This window comes from Alternaria hordeiaustralica, assembly GCF_023758085.1.
Source record: "Alternaria hordeiaustralica strain BMP 2776 chromosome Unknown scaffold_9, whole genome shotgun sequence".
Taxonomy (NCBI): domain Eukaryota; kingdom Fungi; phylum Ascomycota; class Dothideomycetes; order Pleosporales; family Pleosporaceae; genus Alternaria; species Alternaria hordeiaustralica.
Window position 1 is genome coordinate 599323 of NW_026056781.1, and position 14935 is coordinate 614257.

At 51.6% G+C, this 14935-nt stretch overlaps 5 protein-coding genes across 5 annotated transcripts; 1 reads left to right on the forward strand and 4 right to left on the reverse strand.

The window, feature by feature from the left end:
* Window positions 1–55: 55 nt before the first annotated feature.
* Window positions 56–1195, forward strand: J4E84_005444 (uncharacterized protein; the record flags this gene model as incomplete). Its single annotated transcript, XM_049388041.1, has 1 exon — window positions 56–1195. One exon carries the CDS (start codon window positions 56–58, stop codon window positions 1193–1195), a length of 1140 nt encoding a protein of 379 aa, XP_049244281.1.
* Window positions 1196–1341: 146 nt separating this feature from the next.
* On the reverse strand, window positions 1342–3539 carry J4E84_005445 (uncharacterized protein; the record flags this gene model as incomplete). The annotated part of the gene is made up of 4 exons (XM_049388042.1): window positions 1342–2676; window positions 2723–2926; window positions 2981–3321; window positions 3383–3539. 4 exons carry the CDS (start codon window positions 3537–3539, stop codon window positions 1342–1344), a joined length of 2037 nt encoding a protein of 678 aa, XP_049244282.1.
* A 5143-nt stretch (window positions 3540–8682) lies between these two features.
* Window positions 8683–10417, reverse strand: J4E84_005446 (uncharacterized protein; the record flags this gene model as incomplete). The annotated part of the gene is made up of 2 exons (XM_049388043.1): window positions 8683–10049; window positions 10105–10417. 2 exons carry the CDS (start codon window positions 10415–10417, stop codon window positions 8683–8685), a joined length of 1680 nt encoding a protein of 559 aa, XP_049244283.1.
* Window positions 10418–11037: 620 nt separating this feature from the next.
* J4E84_005447 (uncharacterized protein) lies at window positions 11038–11994 on the reverse strand (the record flags this gene model as incomplete). The annotated part of the gene is made up of 1 exon (XM_049388044.1): window positions 11038–11994. One exon carries the CDS (start codon window positions 11992–11994, stop codon window positions 11038–11040), a length of 957 nt encoding a protein of 318 aa, XP_049244284.1.
* A 492-nt stretch (window positions 11995–12486) lies between these two features.
* Window positions 12487–14834, reverse strand: J4E84_005448 (uncharacterized protein; the record flags this gene model as incomplete). Its single annotated transcript, XM_049388045.1, has 3 exons — window positions 12487–12577; window positions 12630–14539; window positions 14598–14834. 3 exons carry the CDS (start codon window positions 14832–14834, stop codon window positions 12487–12489), a joined length of 2238 nt encoding a protein of 745 aa, XP_049244285.1.
* Window positions 14835–14935: the final 101 nt, after the last annotated feature.

The window sequence follows — 14935 nt, forward strand, 5'->3', positions numbered from 1 at the left end:
AAGCCTTCATCGACTTACAGCCCAGTCTTCAATCATAACCACATCGTCGATCACAATGCCGACCTCCCGTCGCGTCGCTGACATCATAATTCCACAAGATGCAGCCCCTCCCGAACAAGGCCCGAACGAGACCAGTTACTTCTTTAACCTCCTCAACCGCGACGTCCGAAACCTAATCTACAATTACATGACGCTTGGTCAAATTCGTACCAAGGACGCGACCCAATGGGTTGGCTTTAGAGGTACCTGTCGGCAGGCAAAACAAGAAGCTGAGGAGGAGGGCGTGCGTCATCTGTGGCTGTATGTCCAGGACATCTGCAGAAGATTCACCAAGAGTACGGGGTATAGGCTGAGACTACCGCATCAACTGAAGAACATGGAAGACTTTGCTGGACTAACAGAGTTGACGCTGATCACCAACGCACCTGTTCACCTGGTCGACCTTCGTAAAGATCGCTATCCTCGCACTGGTGTCGAGGACTTACTTTCTATTGAGATCAACAACATTGTCCTCCATTATACGAGTCAGCAGGTAGTGAAGAATCTAGAAGATATGACAGAAGCAGCAGTGCTCATGCTAATGGGTCTAGAAAGCGGAATCGACAGGAGTCCCAGCCGTTTAGACACAGATGAGTTCTTTGCCGGCACCATCACTGTCTCGTGGGATTATCGTAACTGTACCCGAGAGGACGAATACGAGAGCTTGCCTACTTACCAGCTGAAGCGAGAACTTCGCAACCGAGGCGTTGCATCGGCAGAGATTCCAGAGCGCAAGCCTGCCGTTATCGACGCTCTTCTCTTGCATGATTCCAGAAATCCGCAAACCATCGCGCCTACAACCCCAAGACCTGCTTCCAATGTCCCCCAGGTACTTCTTGGAAAACGCTTCTATACTGTAGAGGTAGATGGATCACTCGATACCATGGAGTTCGAGGGCGATATACCGCCATTCCACGCGGATACCAATCTCTTCAGCCCTGGCACATCGAGATTCTACGCAGATACGTCCTTGTTTTACGCTACAAATCGACGTAGCTCGGTTGGTATGGTGCGCTTGGATGAGATCCATCATCGTTTTGGTGGAGGTATGTGGGATTCCTTGTGGGAAGTTGCTTGGGATGATGTACGCAAAGCACGTGAACAATGGGATTATGTACCCGTTCAAGTCTGCTGGACTGGTATCAAATATGACTAGGAGGACGAAGAAGGAGGAGCTAAAAGAGATGTCAGACTCTAGTTTCTTCTAGTGTTTTGTTCAGTAAATTTGTCCTTCACACTCAAACAATTTAATACAGAACAGAATAGATTGGTGCAGAGCGTTTCGTGTTGGAACACCCAAGACTATCTCGTCGCTCCATTTGCCCCCAGCGTATCAAACTCCGGTGCAGCCTTCTTGACCTCAAACCTCTTACTCAGAATCACAAACTGACCCACCAGAATCATCTGACTCCATTTTGGCCTATCACCATCGTAAATCGCATCATGCAACAGATCCTTGCACCTATCCCACTCCAGAAATCCAAGTGCCTCCACATTCTCCTTCGTGATCAGTCTCTGGAACAACTGGTGAACAGGACCATCGGGCTTATACTTCACTGGAGCAGAGAAGGGATGTTTCTTGCGAGCGTAGAGTTCAGGCGTGATGAATGGTTTCATGGCTTCTTTGAGAATCCACTTCTCACTGAAACTACGAGTTTGAGGGTCGTAGTGCAACTTTACAGAGGGCGGAAGCTTCATCGCATATTCCGTTAAGCGATGATCAAGAAAGGGCTGACGGCCTTCGACACTGTGGGCCATCTCGCAGCGGTCGCCTAGTACGGTAAGTAGGCCGTTTGCGAGAGAGGACTTCATCCAGATGTACAGCGATGTATGAAGCGGATGCCACCTTTTGGCCATAAGCTCGCGGGTACGGCCATCGACAGCGTTCACAGCCGTAAGACGTTTGTCGCTCTTTCCAAACTCGTTGAAAACCCAAGGCGCAAAGAGCGGGTCACGGAGAGAAGCGGTCTGCGTAAAACCAAGGAAAGAGGTGTTGTTTACTTGGGCACGAATGGCAGCCGATGTCGCAAGTTCCTTTGGACCTGATGTCTCTGAGCCCTCTAAGCTCTTGAATGTTGCCACGCGCTCTTCTTCCGGAAGCCCGGGATTTGGTCTTGATAGATCTGGTTCGCGAACGAAATCCGTAAGGAGCTCCCGATATCCCGCAAAGTGTTCATCTGATCCTTCTCCAGTGAGGACGACCTTGATACCTTCATCGCTGGTAAGCTTCGAAAGCAAGAACTTGCCAACAGTGCCTAGATCAGTTACTGCTGCTTCGTTGTGCCAGACTGCGTTCTCGATGTTGGCGGCAAAGTTCTCCTCGGTCATCTCGCAGTGATGCATCTTGACTCCTAGCCATTCAGCTGTGCGACGTGCGATCGGCTCTTCATCGTGTTCTTCACCAATAAACTTAACGCTAAAGCAATTGATCCGCTCTGATGCTGGAGCTGTGCCAAGCTGTGCGCCTTCAGTGTCCATCAGATGCTTGACCATGCCTGCTATTGCGCTTGAGTCGATGCCGCCGCTCAGGAATACTCCGATTGGTACATCCGCACGAAGTCGATCTCGCACAGCATCAACAAGGTGCTTTCGGACACCCTGGATCATCTCATCTTCACTTCTCGTTTCGATTTCACGCTAAGCTTGTCAGCGATGTTCGTGATGCACACGCCATAGCACATACCTTGTCTTTGAAGTCGACATCCCAATACTTGTCTTGCGAGATAGTGCTGAACGATCTGCAGACGAGGTAGTGACCAGGCAGTATCTTGGAAACTCCTTGAAAGATGGTTCTCCCATCGCACAACCAGCCCACGTCTTTGATGCTTTGCACGTCCCACTCAGGTTTCCATCCAAAGGGAAGGAATGCTTTCATTTCGGAAGCGATCTACCCAGCGGTTGTCAGTCCGAAGTTTCTCGGAAAAGCGAAGAGCGGTCATACCAGCAATTTGCCGTCTAAAATTGTGTAGTACATGGGCTTGATGGCATACCGATCGCATGCGGCAATGAAGACCTGAGCTTTGGAGTCATATAGACACAATGAGAACTCTCCGCGCAAGTGCGGCAGGAACGATAGACCATGCTTCTTGTATAGCGCCAGTGCAATCTCAGAGTCTGACTGGCTCTTGAACTTGTAGCCTTCGGCACTAAGGCGGTCCCGAATCTCTTCATAGCCGTACAGCTCGCCGTTGACTACAGCGTGAATGTCGTTGTCTGCATCGTGGAATGGCTGTTCTCCTTCTGGGTTCAAGTCGACGATCGCTAATCTGTTGTGCCCAAGAGCTAGATAATCAGGATGTTAGTCACGTGTTCTCCCCGTACCCGTAGTCACTTCTTGACGTACCCACGCGACAATCTTCGCTGATCCAATGACCATCTGCATCAGGTCCACGATGCTTGATGGTATCCAGACTCTTTTGCAATGTTTTGCTCAACTCTCCACGTTCCTTCGCTAACGGTCCATGACCCCGCAATGCGACCGCACAAGTGATGCCACACATGGTTGCGCGATCCAAAAGATCCAAAAGGAGAGAGCGTGCAGCGCTTCCCCATATCTTTTGATCCGAAGACCGGCGATACTTCCAAACATGACGTAGACACGAAAGTCGTAGCAGTGATCGTTCAATGAGGTTTGATCGTGCCTGATAAGCCCGCGTCGCTTGTTACTGGTTTGGGTGTTAGTGGATGCCCCTGGATCGCCCAGATCGCGCGGCTCCCAGCGGGATCTTCGGACTTTCAACAGCACGACCCCAGGTCTTCCACACATCTTCAGCTGTGTTATCGTGATTGTTCCGCGATTGTTCCTAAAGCCAGCGTTCGTCATCCTCGACCGGCAAGCCCCGGACGTAGCGGCGGTAGTCCCATCCACGCCACGCGCACTTGAGACATTGCTTTTTGTGCTGAATACTCGGGCCCGCCATGCGATCTTCCGGCTCCGATGGGCGAAATCGACAGAAAGATTCCCTTGACTCCGATCCAAGGAGGCCGTCTTCGCTGGCGACGTGATATCTCCGCAACCCGGGACAAACTGCCGTTGTACGCTTCCTGCAGTGACCATCGACCGCCACCAAGTCTTTGCTCCGCAGACCCTCCTCAGTCAGATCCCATGAAACCACCAGTTTCTTAATCCAGGCTGGTTGCGGCTGCCAGTATTTCACCAGGGAGCGGTACTTGTTGAGCTTGAGATTGCCTTTCTGGCCGACAGGATCATGCGCATACGTCAAGCCGCTCTCCAGAATGAAGAAAAGGCGTCTAAAACACTCGGTGATTGATCCACACATCCCGTATCCTTCGCTGCTCTTTCCGACCGGACCCGAGAATTGTATCGTCAGGTTATCGAGCCACAAGCTGAAGATGGCGTTTAAGGGCCGGAAACTCTCAAAGAACTCTCGGCGCTGGTCAGCGCAGCCATGGATTGCTCGTCCAGGAATTACCAGGGTCAGATTTCGAAGCGTGTGGAACTTGGCATGCATCCCAGTAGGTGTTCTCGTTGTAGGAGGTAGCAAGATGCGCACCTCAAGCCCGCTTTGTGGGAGAACGTCCCCCTTGTAAGCCAGCAACCACGCTTGTGTCGTACGTATCGAGACTCCTTTGCACTCACGCTTTGCTTGCCGACATGATAAAATCAGCCCACGACATTGTTCATTGTCGACAGGCGGAAAGTCCAGAAGCTCGTATATTGAGATGCGGATCTCAGCAGGGAGTCTGAAGAGAGACGAGGACGACAGGCTTATTTCGTTTGGTGCCATATTCAGCCGCCCCACATTCAGAAATGAGCAGTAAAGCGATAGGGTGCTCCAATTCCTGGAGATGCGGCGATTATATACACCGACTCTGGGAGCTGCTGCCTAAACCCCGCACATCTGGCTGGCTGACGCATGATCTCCATACTGCCACCTGTCTCCTCTTTCAGAAAGAGGGATAGGGGTGCTCATTAAGTCTTGAGATTGGTTCAATCTCATCCGTGGTGACCAACCCAATGGGATAGAGATGTCGCTGCTACTAGGTAGCTGGGGAGTTGATGAAGACTGCTCGGTATGGTGCAGTAGTCAGATGGGCAGTTCGTAATCCATCCCTACAGCTAATGTGTACTCAGACATCCTGAATTGGCCCAGCAGTCCCGTCGATTGTTGATGCGGTCTCCTTAAATTGATATTTTACCAATTTAACGCCATCTATCGTGGACCGCTTTCAGAGCTGCTGATCAACCTCTAGACTGCGCTTGCTTCAGATCTAAGTGCAGCAGCAGTAGATGCCTTCACTGCTGACTGACTTAGACTGAAGGTGATCTTATAAGGAAAACGCCATTTCCGCGTTGCTCTCGGCATTTGGAAGCCCTTGGACTGGGCCTTGGAAGCATACGCTATAACACGTCAGTAATGATGCTCCAGATTTACGGCCATACTGAGAGCTCTGGCAACGCTGCATTCTCCATACATAACCACCTGGGCAGGCATGAAGGGGCTGTTTTCGTAATTTCATATGACTTGTCCTCTCGACAGACGTGAGGGGATGGGTGACCGGTGAAATGACGTGGCAAGCTGTTGTGTGACACGAACTAGCCCGATGAAAAGCATGTGCAGCAGGGCTTTATCAAACGCTCACCAAGCCATAAGCCCGCCATCAAGCTCTAAACCAACTACATAACACTACGGTCAATTAGCAAGTTAGTTATCTTCTCAGTATGTCCGTTGGCCGTCGCTAAACATATCACAGATTCCACAGCACCCACCGCAACATACACAATGAAGATCTCCATCATTCCCATCTCGGCGGCAGCAGCCCTATCCATGCTCGCACCCATGGTCTCAGCAGGCCCGATCGGATATGGCATCTGCCAGGCCGGCTGTTCTGCAGTGGTTATGGCCTGTTACGCTGGAGGAGGCGCGACTTGGGGTGCCACGCTTGGTGCGACGGCTCCTGCCACTATCGTCGCCTGCAACAGTGCTTTCGGTACCTGTCAGGCTGCATGTGCGGCGGTCCTTCTAGCTCCGACACCCTAGAAGGTAACGTCACATACTCCAGTTTCCAACCCAGCTAATGCTTCATAGGCGAGCACTCTAGCTTAAGCTAGTCGACGATCATTCGCATATAGGGTCAAGATCTGGTCGGATTAGGTCTGATATTGTTTCGAATAAGTACACGACTATGAGAAAGAGATGAGTGATATCACGAACAGTGGGACTGTTAAGGAATGAGATATGATCACGAAGTGGTAGCACTGAACATAGTGGTATGGCATATGACAGTCTCAACCGACAAGCCCAGCTACAACCACACAAACTCTTTGCACAGCTTCGATTCCTGATCTGTGTGCCATCGTGTAGTCTTTTCTGTGAATCAAAACATCCCTTCCTTCATGATCGACAAACTATCATCAGCTCAACTGACCCTGGCTCTGACCAAGATCGGTGACAGTGTGCTCATCAAGACATCGTACACAGCAAGTGCCACAACGGATGCAAGATACAAATGACCCGCCAGTATTGCCAGAATAAGGAATACAAAAGGTAGCATCTCAAATAAATCTGTGGAATTCTCCCATTCGCAGGCTATGAGTGAACCATCCACACTGTAGTACTTTGCTGTTGTTGACATGTACTCTGTCGCATCTCTTCGAGGACGAAAGAATAAAAGAAACCAATTGTCTGACCACGAAGCGAGATTTTCCCTAGGCTTTTGGAATTTGACGTAAAATTGGGTTGGGAGGCTCTGAGCTATACGAGGTCTTTTGAATGGTTTAGCGATGACCCGGCAAATTGAGGTAAATGCCGGGTCATCAATGCTGCGCTGTCCACAGGACTCGTATACGATATCAACTCTTGAGTACTCGGGCAGATATTCCCACCACGATAAATTCAGGGTGTCAAAGTTCCGCCGTGGCTGCGCGGCCTCGTTTCGTATGACCATGTTCATGTGTCGCATGTCCAGAGCATCGACAGACAACGTGTAGTTTGGATTTGCACGCCGAATGAGGCAATACGAGCGTCTCAAGGTTTCATAGTCGATCTCATGTTTGATTGTTCGACGAGTCCGGCGGAGGCCGACGAAAGGCTGTTTGCCCAGAAGTCGAAAAGACTTTTTACCATCGCTCGTAGGTAGGAAATATGAGTAAATCATAATGCGCAATTCTGGGGGTAATGCTAAGAACGGGAAGTAAGCCATCGGAACGATAACTGTCATATGTTCTGACGTTGGGCATGCTAAGATTTGGTATCCTTTTGTGATGTGTTTTGAGAGGCGGCGGGGCTGTACATACTGCGCAGGCAGCAATGCCAGGGTTAACAAGCGCATAGAGAAGCAGACAAACACCGGCATATCTGTTGCCTTACGCACATTGGATGCACCCATGAGCAAGCAGTTTGAGACCTCGACGCATTGCTGTATACGCTCATGATTACGACCGAATTTTGGGCTGAAAGTCGACCCTCGAGATAGTAATGTGAAACACCAGAAATGTAACATTGTGTACGATGACACCCCTACAGCGGGAACAACTCCCATCCACCAACAACGAAGGCCGCAGCGAGCGCTGGCTGAATTGGCACACCTGTTGCGAACGCCGCGTTCGACGTGGTAGACGATTCGGTAGTGGTTGGAGTCGCAGTAGCCACGCTTTGCGCAGAAGACAAGCTCGCCACCGCACTGGACATGCTTGTTACCATAGGCCCATCAGGCTTGGTGGCACACGGGTTCCCATCTCCCCACTGTAGCTGATCCAGCGAACACAATTCGGACTCATTTGCGTCAATCATAGCGAAAGTGCCCAGTTGCGCACAATTGCCTGTAACATTCCCGAAGGTAGTTGGGTCGGGCGCCTTCCACTCGTTAGGCCACGCTGGAAGAAGCGTAAAGAGAAGTTTAGTGTCATGCGAAACACCTATGTCAGGCCGAGGGTGGTCGCATCCTTCATTCACGTCACCCCACAGGATGTACCACCTCAATGAGTAGGCATTTCCTCCATACTTCGGTCCATGGACCCAATCCCTAGGATTCGTGTGGTTGACAAGGATATATGGCGATCCATCAGACGTTGTAAACGTGGATGCATTATGTGAGGTAAAGCCTATCGACCATTGATCCTCTATGACACCTCCTGGTATTGGTTCGTCGAGGGTGTGGTACGGCATGATATCCCATGCGAAAGTGAAGGGGCCAAGCTCAGCAGCCGCGGTCAAATTCTGGAATGCGAACACGATGGGTAACGATGAGGTAAAGTCGTACGTTTCATTTTCGCGAGGAAATATGACGTCGATTTCGACAGCTGGAAGGTTTGATGTTGGTGCTGAGGTTTGCGATGATGATGCGGGCATGGAGGACGCGACAGCCGTTGCCGCGGTCTGGGCAAAGGCTGATCGGCAGGCAGCCAAGGCTGCGACTAAACACCAAGAACAACGGGCCATCTTCAGGGAATATTTTTGGGAGCAGCTTTGAAGGACGCAGACGACAGCGTCGCTCAATGAATGTATTGATACAAAAGTGAGTTGCACCTCATGCCCAGGGGCCAGAATCCTTTGCAATCTTAACCTGCCGCGCTCCCTTCTTAGGCGCCCAGCTGGCCGGTCACCATTAGTGTTGATCTCTCCTTTTATGGAAAATCCCCAATCGTCCTCTAACGACACCGAGTTCATCTAGTACTAAAGCTTAAAAAGAGTAGAACTCCACCTCAGCGATACCTGTTCTGGCCGGAATTGTTATAGCGATGGGGAATCCTCCATAGTCAGGATCCTCATTCGGCATCATCGCGTTGGCTCCACTCCTCGTCTCATCGCCACCTAAGGTCCTCAGTGTCCGTAACTTTCCTATCGCTATGTCTTCCACGACCTTTTCTTCGTTCTTCAGAATGCCGTTAAACTTCGTGTCAGCCCTAGTCGATTGGCCCATCACTTGAAAGCCCCAACCAATAAGCAAAAAGCGTGCTCCGCCACGATAAATGACCATGCCGCTACCGGTCCCGGGCTTGCCAAAAACGAAAGAACGCTCAATAGTGATATCCCAATCGCCAAAACGCTGCTTGATGGGTTTCGACGGATCTTTGTCGCCGGTGAATTCGTCAAAACAAAAACCCACCAACGAGCCTGGGTTACGTTGCGCTTCCAGTACGATTTGAGAGACTTGTGATAGCAGCCCATAGTGCTTTGTGTAAGGATTAATTTCCGGCTCCAAAGTATCGATGCCAAAGGGACTGGCTAACAGAGCCTGGAATGTTCCGTAAGCTATCCAGATGCGCCGAACCCCGTATTCATCTCGTCGCTGCTCCGGGATGAACAGAGTATTTCCACGATGTCGGTACTTGCCGCATAAGCTAGTGTACTCATTAAGGTAGATATCGGGCGCGATGAATTCGAGGTCAGGTGCGAATTGCAGCCAAATATCGAGGACATTGACTGTGCCGCCACCTGACGGATAATCTCCTGGATGACCGCCACCACCAACTACAATGGGGGTATCGTTATCGGCATCATCTCCCGCATAGTTCTGCCATACATTCGTGTATAGCGGAATGGGATACTCCGCTTTTCCAGCTGCTGCTACGCGGTTCACGTAGTGTGCATAATGATATGCCATGAAGAGCTCGTCAGTCCTGCTACTGACGCCGAACACTTCTTCCCAAGTGCCAGATTGTGGCTTCGATCGTGCGACAAAGGTCTTGAGATTGGCTTTTAGATCGGGGTGTAGTTGATCGTAATCGCGGCTCAAGAATTGGAGAAGTTCTGCGGGCACTGGTTCGGAGAAGACTCTGTTGGCCTCGACACTTCCGTCGCGACTGTCAAACAACAGGCCGACTTCGTTTTCGACTTGCACCATTAATACAGTACTATGTTTCTCGTCTACCTCTTTGAGGTGACTAAGCAACTTTCGGAATGCTTTCACGTCCGCTTCAACGTTCTCCTGATTGAAAAGGGACAGCACATCCGCAACCTCAATCACACCTCCCGCCTTTCTAAGTTCGGCACGAGGGAAGCGTTCTGGATTCGTCTTCACCCATGATGGGGTGTACGTTGATCTGCCTAGCCATGTACGTGTCAGGGTGTGGAGAGAGGCCGCGAAGATGTACCAACATACCATTTTTGAAAGATCCGAACCACAACAAGATTAGGTGCAAGCCGTGTTCTCGAGCGCCCAATATGACTTTGTCCAGCTCTTCAAAGTCGAACTTTCCCTCTTCAGGCTCGATCATCTCCCAACTGACAGAGCCAAGTAGAGTATTGACATTGGTTGCGACCATCTTGGGCCAGATCTCGCTCATGTATTCGGCAGACGAAAGCGACGAGTTTTGCAGTTCTCCGCCCAACATAAGGTATGGCTTGCCATCAACAATGAGTTGCTTGGTGTTGTCATGTTGTCGGAGGTGTGGAATGGTCGAATTGGAAGCCATGATAGATTAAGAAAGCCCAGAGGGTCCGCGAGCATGTGCAATGTCTGGAAACGAAGATACGTCGTGCATCGCCAGCACCCAGAGATGCAGGTTCATCGTACAGCACGTGGAGTCTTGCGGGGCCGCTCCAGCGGGGTAGTACCTACCGAACATAGGAGTAGGACATTTACCGGTGCTAGAAGGTGACGAGATCGGAGCGTGCTTGATGGATAGGTGCCGACGCTAAGACGTATTAGGTTAATGCTGTGCTTCTCCCCTCATCTCACCTTGGGCGTCACCAAAGTGCAAGAGCAACCGGACTGTCAAAGTTGCGAGCTGCATATCAATTGCCAGTGCTCTTGTCGTTTAGTTCACCTCTCAGGGACTCTGCCAGCTGTCGAAGAGATGCCTGAAGACATCCACACCCACGTCAGGAGCCCCTCTATGCTGCTGTTACTATGAGTATCTCCTTCTTGTCTACTACATGAGATTCATTCCCTCCAGAAATCCCTCGAAACTACCAAATCTGTCCCACCCACCTAACTCATCGACGACCTGCTTGCTCCATGCCACACCCTTTGCTTCTATGTATGTCTCTGACTAAACAGCTACGCCGTTCCATAACCAGCAAGAGGCACCTCTCAAGTAGCCTGTGAAGGCGCGCCTGGCCCTCTTCCTCCACTCTGCTTATCATCCGCTTCATCCTTGCGCTTGGGAAGATTGGAGTCACCCCCAGGTTTACCCTCCGGCTGGGACGCCACAGCGTTAGGATTGACATTCTCGGGTCTAGGAGCCGGTTCGATGTAGAATTGATCCGTATCCTCAAAGCTGCCAGGGTCGTAGACAGCAGCGCTTCTACCATCGTCGCGAGGAGATGACTGGTCTGGAACGCTGCTGTGGAAGTTGTCGCTGCCAAAAGGTGTGTAACCGCCCGTTCCCGCAACCGGTCCTCCAGTAGCTGGATTCATGTATGGGATGGGGTATCGTCCAGCATATAGCCCCCGCGTCCCCGTGCCGTTGAGAGGAAATCCCTCATGAGCCCGAAATTGATAAGTTGTCGGGCGCCTGTTGAACCTGTTCCTCTCCCTCTCTTCCATCGGCCCAGAGTTTCTACCCGCGGCAATCCATGCTCTTCTCTCCAAGTTCGCTCTCTCCCTCTCCACGTCTTCCAGCCTCGGTGCAAACCTAGGCAATATCGCATTAGCACGAGCGCGATTCATGCTAGGGTCAAGGGAACTCTCAGTTCCCTCCAACGGACGGCCAACCCCCTGCGTGTAAGGCGTGTTTCCATAGGGATCCGAGTTTGTCTGACCATGCGCCCTGCGTCGGCGGTTGGCCTCGCGGATTTCGGCAGCTCTGCGCGCGAGGCGAGATGGCGTTGTTTCTGCAGTGTTGGTCGTGTCTTGTCCTTGGTCGTGGCCAGTCAAAGGTGGTTCTTCTGAGATTGTGTTCATTCGACCAGCGCGACCGGGGCCGGTTCCCCGACCGGCTGGAGTACTGGAGTGGTCTTCGCCCTCGTCGACAGGATCGTTGTCTTCTGTTCGGCTAGGTGAGAGGCCATCACCGCCGTCTTGCCGATCGGTATGCGCTCGATCCATCTGATGAGTACAAGGCTGAGCTATTCGCGATGCTTCTAAAGGTCTTTCAGACGGGATTTCCAGATATACTTATACTCATAGTTCTGGTAGCAATAGGTACCAATCGGTTTGTTGTTGGCGCGCTCAGAGCGGCTAGTCGTAGTGATGTAGTCTTGTTTGTGGGCATAGAGGGAAACACCAAAAACTGATATTCGTATCCGCAAAGTATGGTCCCGAGCGAGACCCAGCTATTGTTTGTCGCAGGAGATGCGTGAGTTTCAAAGAAGTTACAGTACCGCATGATGACCAAGCTCATGAACAAGATAATACCATAGTGGTAAGTGTTGTGGTAACACCAGAGTCACGTCGCAAATCATTTTGTATGCTCCCTGCATATACGGGAGCTTGATCGTGGTATTAGTATTATTGAGTTGGTGTTTACAACTCCGCCTGACTTCAATTATCCTCACTCTCAAGATTACCAACTGCAGAACTGGGTTCGTATGAACTTCTTCAGAGCACTGCATCATCGCCAAAGTGCTTCGCATACATTCCCAGCGCCTTGATCGGGAAGATGAACTTGTAGTTCGGATAGGAGATCATACTGTTCTTATATTAGCCACCATTCACCATTAATCAATAATGCATGAACTTACCAAGACTTGTTGAACACTCCCTCAATAGCCTCCTGCAACCACTCTCCGTTGGCTTGCTGCCTCTGCATGATGAGCTTGACAGCCCTTTCGAGCGGCTCTTTGTGTGGGAACCCGCCCTCAATCATTGCGATGACCACCCAAGCAGTCTGCACAACCTGACTGCGCGGATGCTGCTGCCAGACACCGGTCTCACAGCTCTTGTACGTCTCGCCCCAGCCTCCATCTTCCATTTGCTTGTCTAGGAAGAACTGACACGCCCTTCTCACACGTTCAGAGTTGCTGTACTGCTCTCCCGAGCACTTGAGTGACTCAAGAGCAAACATGCCGGCATAGGTAAAACAGATACCCCAGCTGCCGTACCAAGATCCATCTGGGCGTTGGGCGGCGCGAATGTATGCCACCGCGCGGTCGCGGAAGGCAGAGATTTCCGCGGCACGGTAATCGGGGTAATGATGTTGGAACATGTCGAGGGCGGTCACGACAGCCGTTGTGCATTCAGGGTAGTCATACTCGATCATGATGTTGCCGAAGACTTCTGCTGCGTTGAGATGTTCAAGGAGTACGCTACCCCGTGTCGGCTCATAAGAAGCACAGCCACCAGAAGCGTTCTGCATAGTCAGCAGGACGTCGATGGCATCTTTCACGCGGCGTTCGTTGATAAGTTCAGGGAATGCGTTATCCCTCTGGAGGATAAGTGTGCTCTTGAGACCTTCGGATGTGCAGTCGCTCACTGTGTAGCCCTGCTTTCGTGTACTGAAGCCCCAGGCACCTTTGCGTTGTTGACGGTAGCATGCGTGTTGGTCCCTGGTTTCCTCAAGAATCTGCTGGTCTTCTAGGAACTCAAGACTCTTTGTGAGCATATGCTTCCATTTCTTATCCTTTGACCAGCCGCAAGAGTCAACAGCTTGGATGAGGAACGCGGTGTCCCACGTCTGTACACCGTTTGTACCGTTCATAAGCATGCCTTCATCCTTTACCCAGAGGAACTCCGGAAGCGTCTTGAGATGCTCGCGAACAGCATGGGACTTGGGTCCTTCTTTGATGTAAGCAGCCAACATGTTCATGGGACCGTTGACAGGACCCAGATTGGCGAAGTCGGTGTTCTCATCCTCGGCTTCGATCAGCCACCATACATGCTCTTCAGCCCGCTTCACCATCCAAGTGGGCCTGATGTATGGGAACCATATAGCGGCCATGAACCAAAAGAGGACCTTGAGCATCCAAGATTTCGCGTGGTAGTTGTCCGTCGGGGCAATAGTATTCCGCCGTGCGCCAAAGTTGATGCTCTCAAATGGCTCCATCAACAATTCGGCTCGCAGTTGACGTGTAAGGTCATTAAGCGGGTATGACCACTTCTTGGAGTAGACGTAGGACATGGGCAGGAAGACCTGTCGCATATGTATCCACCACCTCCACGGCGCGATAGGGACCCAGTCTGGCAGCAGCCACAGCTCAGGTGGACAGGGGTTGACAACGTCCCATTCCGTCACACCCAACACGCTCAACCAAAACTTTGCCCAATGCGGACCGTTGAGCGCGCCACCTAATTTCCAAAGTGTGTCCCGCGCCTTCCGCATTCTGGGGTCTTCTGCGTCGACGCCAAGCAGCCTCAGGACAGTATAGTTCATTGCCGTACCAAACACGGTACTCTCTCCCTCGATATGTAGCCCCCAGCCACCGTCTTCTGGATTCGCGCGGGCAAAGAGGTAGTTCTTGATCTCGATCGCATGCGACGCTGGTATCGGTGTCTCGGTGACATACCAAGTGACTACGAGGCCTGGGAGGAGGAACATGGGACCGCCGTATTCGCAGGCCCAGTTGCCAGGTGGGAGCTGGAGTTGGGAGAAGAACGTGAGGCCATTGTGCGCAGCTTCAAGGGGTGTCTTTGCGGGTGCAAGGGCTGGTTGTTCCTGAGGTCAACGTCAGTTGCTGGTGTCGTCTGCACGGTTGAAAAAGGTGCATACGCACCGTGTCGAGGCCTAGGAAGTACTTGTCCGCTGTACTCTGCGGCCACGACTTCATTTCCTCGTCGCTTTGCAGATAGTGCCATGTCTGACATCCTCGGTCGTCCTTGAGCCTCCATCTTGTGTAATCTGTCTTTTCATCTCCCTCGTGGCTCTTGGTCACGCCCACCGCGTCGTTCAGTATCTTCTGGCTCCCGCTGCGCTTTGCTGCGCCGTTAGTCGTGCCATTAACATGCGACATGATGGATTCCTGGTCTGCGAAGTCTTCAGTGTTGTCCTACACCCCTCCACTCGTACCGGGAAGGCGTGATGGCGGTGACTTGGCCTCTTGCTGGGGTCGAG